Source organism: Mesoplodon mirus (genome assembly GCF_964341445.2).
Source record: "Mesoplodon mirus genome assembly, chromosome: 19".
Classification (NCBI taxonomy): domain Eukaryota; kingdom Metazoa; phylum Chordata; class Mammalia; order Artiodactyla; family Ziphiidae; genus Mesoplodon; species Mesoplodon mirus.
In genome coordinates this window covers 34,854,734-34,869,545 of record NC_138995.1, presented here as the reverse complement: position 1 = coordinate 34,869,545, position 14,812 = coordinate 34,854,734, and the positions used below count along the sequence as shown (strand labels likewise).

The 14,812-nt window shown below is 47.4% G+C and overlaps 1 protein-coding gene across 1 annotated transcript; it reads right to left on the bottom strand.

Annotated features, from left to right (window-relative positions):
• Window positions 1–1,306: 1,306 nt before the first annotated feature.
• CBLN1 (cerebellin 1 precursor) lies at window positions 1,307–3,409 on the bottom strand (the record flags this gene model as incomplete). The annotated part of the gene is made up of 3 exons (XM_082606217.1): window positions 1,307–1,612; window positions 2,885–3,004; window positions 3,146–3,409. 3 exons carry the CDS (start codon window positions 3,407–3,409, stop codon window positions 1,415–1,417), a joined length of 582 nt encoding a protein of 193 aa, XP_082462343.1. The 3' UTR covers window positions 1,307–1,414.
• Between the last annotated feature and the right edge of the window lie 11,403 nt (window positions 3,410–14,812).

Sequence of the window (14,812 nt, the reverse complement as noted above, 5' to 3'; positions counted from 1 at the left end):
CTGGACGAACCTCTTGAATAAAAGTCCTGCGATGAGCGCGATCACAGGTCCCGGGGGCGGGGTAATACGGCAGAGAGGACTCGGGGTTCAGAGGCGGCGAAATAAAACATACGCTGCTTCGGGATCTGTGAGCGGACAGTCCAGAGGCAGAGGCGTGGGAAGCGTGACGCTTAGGGCAGAAAGGTTCCGGCTCTTCGAACTGGGATTACTCCTGATGCATTTGGACTGCGAAAAGCCCAAACTTCGCTTCCAGGCCGGCGGCCGGGCCTGGCCTAGCAAGATTTCAGCCGAATTCCTTACGTTTGCGCCAAAGCAGGGAGCACGGGGCGAAGGCAGGGTTGGCCCTAGGCCTGCGCAGGAAGGAGCGCAGGCCGATTTGGCGAGGAAGCCCTCCTGCCCTGGCCTTTCTTGGGTTGCAACCCCCCAAGCCCCCTACCCCTCTGAATCTCACCCTTCCGCACCCGCCTCCAGACCTCGCAACTGGGGAAGGTGCGGACTTTAGGAAGCCGTTTCAGAAAAATAAAAGTCCCACTTCAACTTTATTGGATTAAAGCAAAATTAAATCTTGGCTATTCACAGGTATGTTACAGAGGACGAGGAAGCGTCCGGAAGAACCTCCTGGCGTTTAGTGGAGCCACAGAACACGAGGGCATTAACAAGCATCAGAACATCAAGCAGCCTTAGATTTCACGATCACTCCGAATAGGACATAGAAATACGGAAATACAGCCAGTTTCCACTGGGAAGAGTTCTTTGTGTACAAATGATATATATTTATATATATTTTTTTTTCTTAAACCAGTCACCACTAAGGTGAGTCCTTTCTCTGCTAACAAGCAGCCGAGGATACAAAGTATCTTCAGCTAATTAATTTGAGCGGTGTTTTCCGAGCAATACTTGCCAAATTAAAACTACCTCCCCATCAAAAAAAAAACAAAAAACAAAAAAACAAAAACAAACAAAAAAACCTTCCCCCCTCTCCAAAATAAAAAAGGGGGGGAGGGACATATTAGATTTCAGCGGTTGTAAAGATTCAGATGGCGACTCAGAGGAGGAAGATATTTCACATTATACAGTGAAATGCAAAGTTTCTTTTATATAAATTGTAGGGAACATGAACATGAGGGTAAGAAACAATGACAAGGAGTCTCTCTTGATTACTGCCACTAGAATGGGGGAGGCGAGTTTATTTTTGGAAATGGGAGTGCGCAGAGATAAGCGGAACTTACTTCTCCTAGAGGAAACGGACAAAGTTGTCCGACCGCCGGGTGCGCACCTTTTACCCGGATACAGCTGGGGAACATGTAGGAAGTTTCAAGTCGTGCCGCTTTCTCGTCCTCTAAAGTTCTGCCTCTTTATCATTTTCCCCTCCTGCCTTCGCCCTCTCCCTGCCTCCATTCCCGCGATGAGCCAGTCAGAGGGGAAATACGAGGAATCCCGAGAAGGTCGAGTACTTCCAGCCCCCCATCAAGTTTCCCCGCTCCAGCTTGAGGTATGCTCGGTCGCCTTTCTCCATCTGGATTAGAACTCCGTTGCTGGCGGCTTCCCGGGTCACGTCCTGGTCACCAGCGAAGGCTGAAATCACCGGCCACCCGTTTAACATGAGGCTCACCTGAGAAAGAGACAGGCCCGCTTCAGAGGCGCAACCTAGGCGGGTACCGAAGCGGCGATAAAGCCGCCAACCTTCGCCGCTTGGCTAACAGCCGTAAGGCCTGGAAGCAGGGGGCGGGGGTGGGGCGGGAGAGCGGAAAGAAAAGGCGCTTTGCAGTTTACTGCTGAGGGTCCAATGAGGCGAAAGACGGCCCATCTGGGTGACAGGAAGGGTCTGCCCCCAAAACAGGAGTCACTTTCATTTCTTGGACGCGCCAATAGAATCCTGATTCGCTCTTTTATCCAGTTTAATGAACCCGTAGGTGGCTCAAGCGCCCAGAGACCTTCAGCCTCGCCCTCCCCCCAGCCTCAAAGAGAAACTCAGGCAACTGGCGCTTCCGGGAACACAAACAAATAGAAACAAAAAAAACGCCTGGCTCCTCCCGGACCCGGCTGCCAGGACACAGCAGAGACGCAATGGAGGAGCCAGGCAAGGCTTCGGCTGATGAGAAATCTCGCGCAGAGCTGCACTCTGCTTCATCCCCAAACCCCGGGCTCAGTTCCCGTCCCAGATCCAGCCTCGCCCGCCACCGCCTGGCTTTGCCCTTGCGGTGGCACCAGAAGCCAAAGGCCCTGCACCCTCTCCCCAACCGCGCGTTCCGCCTTCTGTCTCTGCCCAGAGGAATCCTGGACACCTTTGGGAACCTGGAGAGCCGGTGAGTGTTGGCTAAGGAAAGGCTGGAGCCAGGAGGGAGTGGCACTATGCCCCTCCCTTCTGTCTCCACCCTTAAAGTGCTATGGCTCGGCGCTGCTCGTTCAGAAATCCGGAGTCGGCCCCCATAAAGACGCCAGGAGAGCCCCCGTGAGCGTGGCGCTGAACGCTAGCGCACAGGCGTCTCGCGGGCTTCAGAGCTGGGACAGGGTCGGGGATACTGTCCGTGGTGCTGAGGGCGAGGACTGCGGAAAGCTTCCCGAAGCGGGAACTGTCCCTGATGCTAACAGAAACCTCTAAGGGAAATCCCTGGAGTCCCATAGCGGGAGAACCTCTTTGGAGGGTCCCAGAAGGCAGAGGCAGAAAACTGTGCCTGGGGATGGGAACAGGTTCCAAGAACCAATGACAGGGAAGGCAAGGGAGAGTCCAAGCCACAGAACCGTGAGAACCTGCTACCCGTCCCTCCAAGCAGCCCGGGCACATGCAGCTGCCCCTCATCTCCCACCCCCACAGGGCTCGCTCACTCCCGCGGCTAGTAGCCCCCTACCGGGGCTGGGGCCTGGCCCTGAGGCGGCAGCTGACCTGGATGGTCTGTCTGTTGTAGACTTTTACCACGTGGAAGTTAAAACTGTAGATCCCTTTGCGCGGGGCGATGAAAGTGCTGCGTTCTGAATCAAAGTTGTTCCCGATGTTCACTAGTACCTATAACGAGACGGGAACGAAGGGGAGTAGGCAAGAATCTGTCCCGAACTCTTGTCCCTGCGTTTCCGCAGAGACCTCGGAGACATCTACCTACCAACTCTCCCCTAACCTCCACCAATCCAATCTTCCCGGAGCACTCACCTGGTCAAAGTAGATGATCATGGTGCGATTACTCATCTCGGACGGCTCGTGGTTGGTGCTTCTGATGGCAGAGAAAGCCACCTTAGCGCTACCGGAGCGCACAGAGATGCCCAGAGCTGTGCCCGTGGGATCGGACGTAGGGTTGGAGTCGCAAACCACCAGGCACTTGCCCTCCAGCACGATGGGCTCCGTCTCATTCTGCCCGCGGGCCGGGCCCGCCAGCCATGCTGCCCCCAGCAGCAGCAGCTCCACGACGCCCAGCATCGCGGCTCCGGCGCCCACCCCGCCCCCCACCCCGGGGGCTGCCTGCGCCAGCCGCCCCCCCCGCCGCAACCCCGCTCCGAAACCCCCTCCTCAGCTCCGTGCGCAGCTCCACCGACGCCGCTCTGGACACTTCAGGTCTTCGTTGCACTCCTGGGCAAGCGTGCCCCCCGCGTGATGCTCCCGGAGCCCTGCCCGGGCCTCAGGGGTACCGCGGCTGCCCAGCCGCACTTGGATGCATAGCCGCTGCCGCTTGATCCCCGCTGCTTCCGCCGCCTCCTTCCCGCACCGGCCGCTCCCGCCGCCGCCGCCGCTCTGAATTATTGATGCAGCCGGCGATGCAGCCGGAGCGGGCGGAGAGCGCGCGCCGGGCACAAAGGCGCGGACCGCGGCCTGGCCCCGCCCCTGCCACCTCCCTCTCCAGCCCCGCCCCCGCACCGGCAGAGGCTCCGCCCCCTGGCCAATCCTGGCGCGCCGCGCTCCCCGCCGAGCCAATGGCGGCGCCGTCCGCGCGCGGCCACCTGACCCTGGGCGCCGTTGTTATTAGGCGCGGCGAGGCCGGCGGCGCGCGGCAGCAGGGATGGGCTCTGGCCGGGAGTCGACGGAGAGAGCGAGGGCCGGGAGCGCGCGCGCGCCCGCGCCCGGACCGTCTGCCGCGGCCGCTTGCTCTCTCGTTTCCCGCCTCCCGCCTCCCGCTACGGTCTTGTTCAGCCCCTCAGCCCTTCCGCGCACCTCCCTCGCCGGCCCTCAGGTAGGAGGCGGCGCGCGCCCAGGGTCCGGAGTTGAGTCGCAGGGAGCCGAGAGACGCCCGCGTGTGGGCGCGTGGGGCGGGAGGGGAGCGCCCTCCAGTGGGCAAAGGCGCGAGGGGCAGCGGGTGAGCCGTGGCGTGCGGGCTGACCGGGCTGTTGGGCTGCAAGGCGCGTGCGTGCGCGACGGGGCGGGGCGTGCGCCAAGGCCTTAGTGGGAGGAGGCGCACGTGCAGCCGCCGGGAGCTGGCGCGGCGGGGCCTGGAGGCCACTGTCAGCATCCCGGCCTCGCGGCTAAGAGCGTAGCGCTGGGCCGGCAGCTCTCTCTCGCTTCTCGATGTGCCTGCTCTGCGGGTCGCGGAGTCGGATCTAGCGTTCACTCATTCATTCGTTCGTTCATTTATTTGAGATAGATCCCTTGAACACTTACGAAGTGCCAGGCACAGGGCCACGCGCCAAGGATGTAGTGATGAGCAAAAACAGACGAGGCCTGTATTCGTGCCTCTTACATGAGGCAGTGACAAGTCCAGTGGCGTCGCAGGCAGGCTCATTTCCCTGATATCATTTTTATCTTTTGCACTTAAAAGTTATATTTTGCATCCGTATTTTTTTATTTACTATGCACCTTTGCGGCATGTTTTATCCACGTGTACTTGCATATTATTGCCTTGAGTATAGACACCAAATCTTGTGATTTATGGGCGATTTTTCAAGGGTGATTTTGAAATTTCAAGGCGAGTGAATTTTCGCCTCACGTATTAACTTAGAACTTTATACACAAATAGTCACAAACGTGAAAGTGAAAATACAGCTTTGGTAAGTGGCAGAGAGAGAGGAACAGCTGACATGGTAAGAGGAAAGGCGCGTTCCAGCCTGGGAGCGAGAAGGCAAGAGACCTGGAGATGCACGCCGGCGGTTAACCCGGCGGAGGCTGGAGGGCGAGCGGACCTCTCCGTCAAGTCCAAAGCAAGAGCGCGGGCTTCGGACGCCAAGCAGAGGCGGGTCGGGATGCTGCCCACCGGGGTACCTGGAGCTTTGGTCCCCGCCGGGCGACCTTGAGCCTGCGTGCTCTGCTGAGCCGGAGCAGACGTGCGGCCGGCGGCGGCGGCCTGGTGCGAGCCCGGGGATCTGGAGAGACTTGGGTCGCGGGCTGACAGCACCTCCTTTCGGCTTCCGGGCTCGCCGCTGGCGGGGTGTGCAGTCGCCTAGGGTACGCTCTTCCCTACGCGGGAGCCTGCCTTGGAATCGCCAACAGCCACACCTTTCAGCTTCGCAGCCTCCTTTGTGTCTTTGTGACTTAGCTAGCTGCTAAGAATCACCTGGAGGTACCCCATGGCCGACCCTCGCTTCCGTTGGGACGCCTGCCTGCCGGGGTCACTGAGTTCGCCAGGAGAAAGGGAAGGAGCGGGGAAGAGGCAACAATTTTACTTTAAATTAAGTTGACACAAAACTATTCTTTCAACTCAGATCTTTTTGAGACATCCCCAGAAAACGTTGCCAGCTGTGATTACACTTAATGTGAGAGCATGAACTAATTGAAGAGGGGAGAGCTGAGTCATGAGACTGCACCCAGTACAGGCGCAGAGGCTGGCAGCTCCAGCGGTGGAGGGTACCTGGCGAAATACCCGTGTAGAACCAACGGCATGCGCTCAGTGCCCTGGCTCTACACAGGCATTCCACAGATATTTACTGGTTGCCAACCCCGCCTGGTGGGGAAGCCTATTTTCATGGAGCTCACAAACAGGACTGAGGTTACCTGGAGGGACCCCCCTCCAGCCCCCTCCTTTTCTGTTCCTGGGGAGGCTCTGGCAGGCAGTGCCCAAGCCCGAACTGCCATCTGTATGCCAGGGATGGGGATCTTGTATGGGCAGTCGCCGCAGCCTCCCTGCATCCTAGACCAGTCATTCTAAGGGCCTGCTGGACCTCTTTTGTTTATATATCCTGCAGGCATCTTTAACTGACCCATAATTTGTCTCCTTCCCTTTGTCACCCAGACTGTCTCTTCCTTCTTTCCCTACCCCAGTGACAATAGCTACACCCACCTAGGGATCCCCACGTCTAACTTGACTCGGTATCTTTACGTCCTATTTGAGCCATTCTTGTAGGGCTGCCTGTTTGGGGTTCATCATCTCTGACCTGGGATACTGCAAAAACCTTCTAATTTTATCAGTCAGGGAATTTGTATAGGGATCACCTCCTGGCTCTGCTATATAGTGTTTATTCTTTCATTTGGTAGTTATCTATCGAGTGCCCTGAAATATGTAACCCCCACTTTTCTCCCATGTAAGGGAGACTTCCCTGGCCACCATACTTCAGAATAATTACTCCCCTGGCATTTCCTGTCCCTCTTCCACAGAGTATGCGTTTAAAAAATAATGAATTTAATGTTAATGGATATGTGCTTTCCTGAATTGGGAGGATTAAATAAAGTAATGCATATGAGGAGGCAAATTCATTAGAAACCTCAAAAGCAGTCATGTTTATTTTTAATGTTGTCACATTGTTACACTCAGGATTCTTTTAGCTGCAAGTGACAAAACCAATTCAAACTGGCTTAAGTATAAAGGATTTCATTTAATTGATGAAAAAGCCTATAGGTAGGTCTTGCCAGTTAAAGTATGGTTGGAGCCATCAGTCAAGTTTATCAGGATCTGTTTCCTGGTTTTGGCTTCATTTTCAGACAAGTTGTTTCTATACAATAGCCCCTTAGAAGCTACTGCCAACTCAGAACAAGGAAAGGAGAGCACTTTTTCTTCAACATTTGCTGCAAAAGTCCCAGAGCTGTTCTTACAGGGGCATCAGTGTCACTTGCCCCTCTCTGAACACGGAGAATGAACCGTTCTGCTGACTAAGCTTGGATTCAGATGTCTTCCTCCAGAAAGGGGTTTGATGTTAGCTCCACGTTATCTGGAGTAGGGGAGTTCTCCAAAGGAAAATTAGAGGAAGGTTGCTGGATAGGCAGAAACAACACATGTCTATTTTAGTCCCTCTCAAAGGGTCAACTGCAATATATTTCACCCGAAAAGAATGGTGATGAAGAGTGATGCAGTAGCCAGAACAATAGATATGTGTTTGTTTTGGTCCTATGGGATCTTTAAGATCTCAGCTAAACATGCAGTCAGGTACTGGCAACATTGATGCTACCGAAGGGTTAGCTTTGAAGTCTGAATGCGCTTCGAATGGTAGAGCCAGATGATTATAAATAATTAAGTAATTTAACATTCTGTTCTAAAAGATTTCTATGGCAACATTTTGTTGGAGTTGATTTTTTTTCCTTTTCACTTCTTAGGCTCCTAAAAAAAGTGAAAATCTACTTTCTTTGTGGATAGGTACCTAAAATTCATCATTATTCATTGATTATTGAAAACAAATGAAAATTTGAGAAAGTCTAAAAATAAAAGAATTTAGTGATGTCATGTCTGAAATTTAAAACTAGAGGTTTTGGGCTTCCCTGGTGGCGCAGTGGTTGAAAGTCCGCCTGCCGATGCAGGGGACATGGGTTCGTGCCCCGGTCTGGGAAGATCCCACATGCCGCGGAGCGGCTGGGCCTGTGAGCCATGGCCGCTGAGCCTGCGCATCCGGAGCCTGTGCTCCGCAACGGGAGAGGCCACAACAGTGAGAGGCCCGCGTACCAAAAAAAAAAAAAAAAAAAAAAAACTAGAGGTTTTAACTTGCTGAGGCTTTTCAGGTGTTGAAATGTTGGTAAAGTGTTATAAAATCATCTGTTTGAGGCTTTTTTTTTTTTTTTTTTTTTGCTGTACGCGGGGCTCTCACTGTTGTGGCCTCTCCCGTTGCGGAGCACAGGCTCCTGCCCATGGCTCACAGGCCCAGCCGCTCCGCGGCCTGTGGGATCTTCCCGGACCGGGGCACGAACCCGTGTCTCCTGCATCGGCAGGCAGACTCTCAACCACTGCGCCACCAGGGAAACCCTGTCTGAGGCTTTTAAAGTAGTGTGTTATAGAGATTTCAGGAACTGCAAGATTGCAAGTAATGAACTTGTACTGTTGCTGTTGTATCCTTTACCTACTGCCTTAAATGCAGATTTATGTTTTGGTGAAGTCAAGGCTTATTTCCCCAAACTGCACTCTGAATTTCTCACCACAATGCATTTTGAGAAATAAACACAACAGCTATCTTTATCCCTCCACCTCCACCTTGAAAAAAAAATAACAATCCCCTATTGTAGGAATGAGAGCATTTTCAGGAAAGGGGGAATATTTTGTCACGGGATATGAAAAAAACTCATCCTTTTATAAACTCAAAATGGATTCTCTAATGTTTATACATATCAAATAGTATTTCCTCTCTTTCAGCCTTGGTTCAAAGGCCCAGGCAGTACCATTCCCTAGTATTTAGTTCATTTGCCCATGAAGCAAAAGAGAAAGGCTATTTTGTTCTGAAGAATGTTAAATTTAGGATTTCAGTGGTCAAGGTCATTTCAAATTAACGTTTGGATCAAGACTATAAAATTTGGGAATAATTCTAAGTTGTACAAAGTATGAAATTATATTTTAACTTTCACCAAAACCTTGGTCTTCCTGTATATGTCTCTTTTTTTTGCCTATTCAGATTCACTTTGGATATATTTTTGCTGTTTAAGTTTAAAAAGTATGTTACAGGGCTTCCCTGGTGGCGCAGTGGTTGAGAGTCCGCCTGCCGATGCAGAGGACATGGGTTCGTGCCCCGGTCCGGGAAGACCCCACATGCCGCGGAGCGGCTGGGCCCGTGAGCCATGGCTGCTGAGCCTGCGCGTCCGGAGCCTGTGCTCCGCAACGGGAGAGGCCACAGCAGTGAGAGGCCCGCGTACCACAAAAAAAAAAAAAAAAAAAAAAAAAAAGTTACAAAATTAACTTTGTAATTGGACACTTTCATTAAATGCAAAGAAATGCATGATTATTTTTCAGTGAAGGCCAAGTTTATGGTAACATTTTAATTCTTAAAAAAAAACTTTGATCTTAAAAAAATAAAGAATATATTCAAAATATCTTTAGCTCTTAATACCAAACTATGCATTTTCCTAGCCACTTGACAGTGCTAAATTGAAAGATGCTGGCACCATTTTTAAAATGATGCCTTGAATCTGCTGTGGTTGTGCTGGTAGGAATTTTGTATAAAGCTGTTATTCAAGTATATGACATTAAAGTGAAAGGAAAAAAAAACATAAAATAATGTAATCCTACAGAGCTGCTCCTGAGAGAGAAACCACATAGGTGACATCAAACACTAGTTGGAATTTTTCCAAGAAGTAATTATCTGTGTGCTTTTGGGGTGGTGATTATGGGGACAAACCAAGGTTTGGCCAATTCAGCAAATATTTATTGAGTGCATGAAATGTGCAAGACACTGTTTTAGGGCCTCGGCTACTGAAAAGATGAATCGCACCTGATCCCCGCACCCACCACCCCAGACTTTATGTTTGAGGGTGGTCAGGGATGCATCCTTGGGAACCTCCATTTAAGATCCTTCTGGTTCTACTGAGAAGGCTTCTTAGTAGTGGTGCTACATAAGTTCTTACATGGTAGCTTTGATTATTCTCTGTATCTGTTTACAATTGCCCTATAATCAGAAGTTTCACAAAAATTATGCACACATGCAAAATTAATAGATGAGAGAACATTCAAACAAATATTTCAGGTGTTACTTCAAACGCATTTGACATCTGTCAAAGAAATGGTGAATGATATCATCTGTGGGTGGCTGGATTGAGATCGCGGAAAAGTTGTCACCAACTTTAATGGGATCTTAGGGAAATTTACTGGATCTTGCATTCGTTGACAATTGTGTAAAGACTTCCCACAGTTCAGAAAGCTCTCAGGATGAGGTCTTAGAAAAAAGTCTGCCAACTGGAGGGCTGGTTGAACCAAACACCTCTGTGTTACTAGGAGGTAAATGAAAGGAAGGGTTTAAATAAAACTTGAAGGGGAAACAACGTTGAAGAAAAAAGAGGGTTTTGTATTTTTAAAAACTTATTTTCCCAAAATGATATTTCCTGGTAGACTTCTGAGAAATGAGATCAGAGAAACACATTTCATCCTGCCACCCTGTGTCAGGCCTCAGGGGCGGTGACGTGATTAGCTTCCTAGTGCTCTGACGCCCCCTCAACCCCCGCCCCAGAGCCATTCCCTTTCCTCTTTGCTGTTCTTGCCCCTGAAGGCTGACTCCTTCCAGCTGGCTTCTGGTTTTGACCAACAGAAGGAAGGCACAAGCAGGGGGTCAGAGAGAAGGGGCAGAGAGAAGTTGGGGGTATTTCTTCCAGATCTCTCCCTGCTTCAGGGCAGGTGGTGTGGACCAGTGACCCTGCAAAATCTCTGGCGGTGCTTCCCCTTTTCAAGATTGTAGCTCCTGCCCAGCACCCCTCCTCCCTTCCTGGGCTCCAGCTCTCACTCCAGTAATACTCTTTCCTCCCTCTGTATCTTCAGCCTGAGGATGGGAGGTTTGCCAATCTCTAGGTTCTCAGTATCTTGTGCTGATTCCCCAGACCCTGCCAACACCTCTGTAGGTTGTCCCTTCATTAAAATCCCTCCATTCGAACTATCTGAGTTTAATTCTATTTCCTCCTGGGATCTGAGGGATAGACTGTATTAGTACAAAATCTTGCTTCACCTTCAGAACCAACAGATTTGATATATTTTATCCTCTTGTGGAACCATTAGTTCTTTAATCACTAGTTGTATCATAGAAAAGATCACTATGAATTAAACCCTAATACATTTCAAATTCAGATTAGGTGCATGATGTTACCAAAGTTATATATTTCAAACAAAACTATTCATCATGAGTTTTACAGATTAACCGCTGATAAATGTAATTGTGCTGTTTTCAGAATATTAAAGTGAAAAAAATCAAAAGAAGCATATTTTAAGATAGCAAATACTCCAAGTAAAATACATCCTATGCTTGCAATACAAGGATATATTAATATCTTGAGAAAAATACAATATTACTTTGTGAGTTTTTAAAATATAAAAACCTTTTAAAATATGAAAATGTGTTTTTCTTATTGAAGAGCATGATAATTACTGCTATTCCATTTTTTTAACTTGTAAATTTTATCTGTGCATGTTCTCAACAAATAAGGGCCTTACTCTTATTCTCTAAAACAGGTAATGTTTTAGATCTTAAAACAACAGTTTGAAAGCAAGCCACAATAAAGTATGTTTCAATAGATTGGTACTTATGAGGGAATCCTTTTAGTTATCCATTCAACTTAACTATCCATTTCACACCTACTGCCTAGCATTGTTTGAGGTCCTTACCAAAACAGTATTAAAGGCTAGTTAGGAAATAGAAAGCAGTTGGGAAGTAAGATTTGACCAGTAGGCTATCCACAAATGGCAACAAACGTTAGGATAAATTCAACTAAAATACCTATTCAATTCTAGTGTTCACTGGTCTAGAAGAACAGGCTGGTTAAATTCCTGTTTCTTTTGGTTGTTGTGGTAACATGCTGCATTCTGTAAGTGTTTTAAGTGATTACAGATGTATTGAGATTTATCTATGGTTTTGTCAGTATGTTATAAAATTTGGTGAATACACTCTTCTGTCCTCATGATGAAATTGGTCCCAATATTTAATGCACCAACAATATCAAGATGATAGGGTATTAATGTAGTGAGACCTCTATGGTCTTTTTAGATAAATAAAGACCAGAATTTTGGATCTTCACCCTGGAGTATCTTGAACCCTAGATGTTGAACCCTAATTCTTAGCAAGTCAACTGCCTGCATTTTGCAGATGGAAGCCCAGGGAGGGTAAGTTCCTCTGAGACAGTGGCTCTTGTGCAGGCTCCAAAATCAGAACGCGAGGGCCCAAATCCCACGCTGGTACCTCGTAGGCAGGAACCCTTTGATAAGGTATGTCATCTCTCTGCCTGTAGTTCCCTCATCCACAAAGCAGGAATAACAGAAAGCGTTTACCTTAAAGGCTGGTTTTCAGGACGGAATGAGCTAATCCATCCATGTGATTAGCCTACACCTGGCCCAGGCTGTCCATGCATGAGCGCTGCTGCTTGCCTCCTCGGGTGCCCAGGTGGTCAGAGTGCTAGAATGAGAAGCCCAGGTGCATTCCCCATTGCCCCATGCTTGTTCCAGGCTCATCTTGAGGTTGGCCAGCCACTCCCCTGGCTCTCTGCCAATGTTTTCTCTTCCCTTGCTGCACAAAAGTCCAGGCCAGAATGTCTTTGTTTGATTTCAGTAGATATATTCCATTGAAAGTCCTCATTTGCAAATTTAAAGCAAAGACTATTTAATGTACCTCGATAATAGTATACACACAGTTGGCACAGTTTCACGAACATATCATGCACTCCTCTTTCTGTATTTATTTATTCATTCAACTAAAGTGTATTGACCACCTACAGTGTGACAGGTATTTGTTGTGGGCACCGGGGATACATCAGGGAACAAAACCGGCAAAACTTCCTGACGTCTATGTAAGTTATCTGAAGGAGAGATTTGATTTTGTGACAACCATATTCTTTTCATTATGAATTTTAAGACCTTGATATTAAAGCTAAATCATCCTCACCTCATTGGACCACACAATTATGAGGCCACAGTTTTTTCTGCTGAAACATCTCACGACTCGGGAGTTGGCTATCTTTTTTTTTTATGACATCAAAATTTTTTTCTATCTTGAGATTTAATTGGAAAATCATCAACATTATAAATTTTATGTTGTCATTTCCACTTTTAAATGTAAGCAGATTCGAGGACTGTGAATCTGACTGCCTGTAAGTGAAAGTTGAAGGTAATTATTATGTTGCCTTCTTTTTGGCACATTTTTGTCAATGGAGAATGGCTTGCTTGGTTTTCATCTGTGAAGTTTTTACAATAAATTTTAATGTGCCCTTTAAATATATATTGTTTTAAAGATATTAAAGATTTAAAAGATTTAAAGATTTAAAACATGCTAGGAGAAGAATTTGATATCTGTGCTTGAGGTAAAAAAAACAGGGTACACAGAGCCTGTGTTTCTGCTTTAGACTCCTTCCTTCCCTCCCTCCTTTATATCAATGCCTTTCTGGTCTCACAGCACACTCTTGGGCTCAGGAAGTATATGTGCATATCCCCTTTGGAAGAGCTTCAATTTTCCCAGTCCTATGACTACAGGAATACTTTTTGTATGCCTTTCCTCACAAAGGAACACTCTCCTCCCCACCCTCTTGGGGAACAGGAAAGGGAGGCCCTGACATTGTGCTTGTGTAAACATCATTGAAAGCTTTCCCTGTCTCTCGCATCTTCATAAGTGATTTTTTGTATTATGCTGGGACAGTAGTTCTTTAAATAGAATATTCTCCCATGGAAATCACCCACAGTGCTGAGAGTACACCTTGCAAAAGGTGAGTCTGGCATATAGGGTGCATCCTCAGCATTGCCTAAGAGCTGAAGTTAGGGCTCTCTGGAATATCGCAAACAAATTTATAGCAGTTCATTAGTGTAAGGAATCAGGAAAACAGTGTGCCGCCATCCCCCGTGGAAGAAACAAAGAGCTTCCACACCAGCGCAGACATGAAGCTCTGAAGCTGAAGCTGTTTACATGAGCTCTCATTTATTCTAGAGAAACCCCTTGCCTATTTTGAACCTGTTTTCTTTATAGCATATGTCTCACTGTGGGACCAAAATGGTGTTTATATCCTAGTCACTTGGCAAAAATTCTGTCATTGCTTCAGAGAGATCCATTTTAAGCCGAAAGCATAGAGCTGGTCAATAGACGGGCTTTGGTCGTCTGAGGAAATGACCCTACTGCAAATTTACAGAGTTGTTTTTTTTCTTTTGTTCCCTGTAACATTGTTGCTATGTGGGGCTACATTTTTTAACTAGATGATAAATAGAGGCCTAAATCAGTTTGGTTATTTCCACTCATTCTAAATAAGAACTTTTTGTTTCTATTCAACAAGATGGGAAAAATTAGGGGCTCTTCATGACCTTTCCATTGTCCACTAAATTATTTCAGTTGAAACAGATTTTCCCATGTATCCAAGACAATTTCCAAATTATTGCTCTTTAAAGTCTGTTGATATTAAATGGGAAGACAGCAAAATACAAAATTATATTTATAGGACATATGTACAGGAATTATAAAATTTATTTAAACTATTTATAGAAGATGACTGGTGGAGTATATTAATCAGCATATTAATTGATAGTTGTCTTTGGTTAGGATTATGATTTTTTTAGCCTTCCATAAACTTCAATAAATGTATTTTAATACAGTTTTTTTAAATGCCTAAAAGAGAATTTCCTTTTAAGAATATTAAAGTCCATGCAATGTCCATTGGTACCACCAAGGCATTTTCCCCTCTTCCTTGACCTGCAAACCACACATGAGGATGCTCATAGCAGTGCCTCTCAGACAGGCTATGATATGCATTCATCAATAAATCATCTGTAACTAGAAGTAGAAATCTTCTCTTCCCAGCACAAATACATCTCTTTCAAAAGTAGTTCTCTTTTGTGAATGATGTTTGATGTCTTAGAAATGAGGATAACCTTTATTATGTGCATTGCTCTTATCAAAGCATTATTTTGTGTGGTGGACTCAAGGTTACATGTTTAAGAAAAGCATCAGGTGAATCCCAGTAGGAAAATCATCTTATTCATAAACCTTTAACCATTTAAAAGACCATTAGGCACTTATACGTATGTAAGTTGGATAGAAT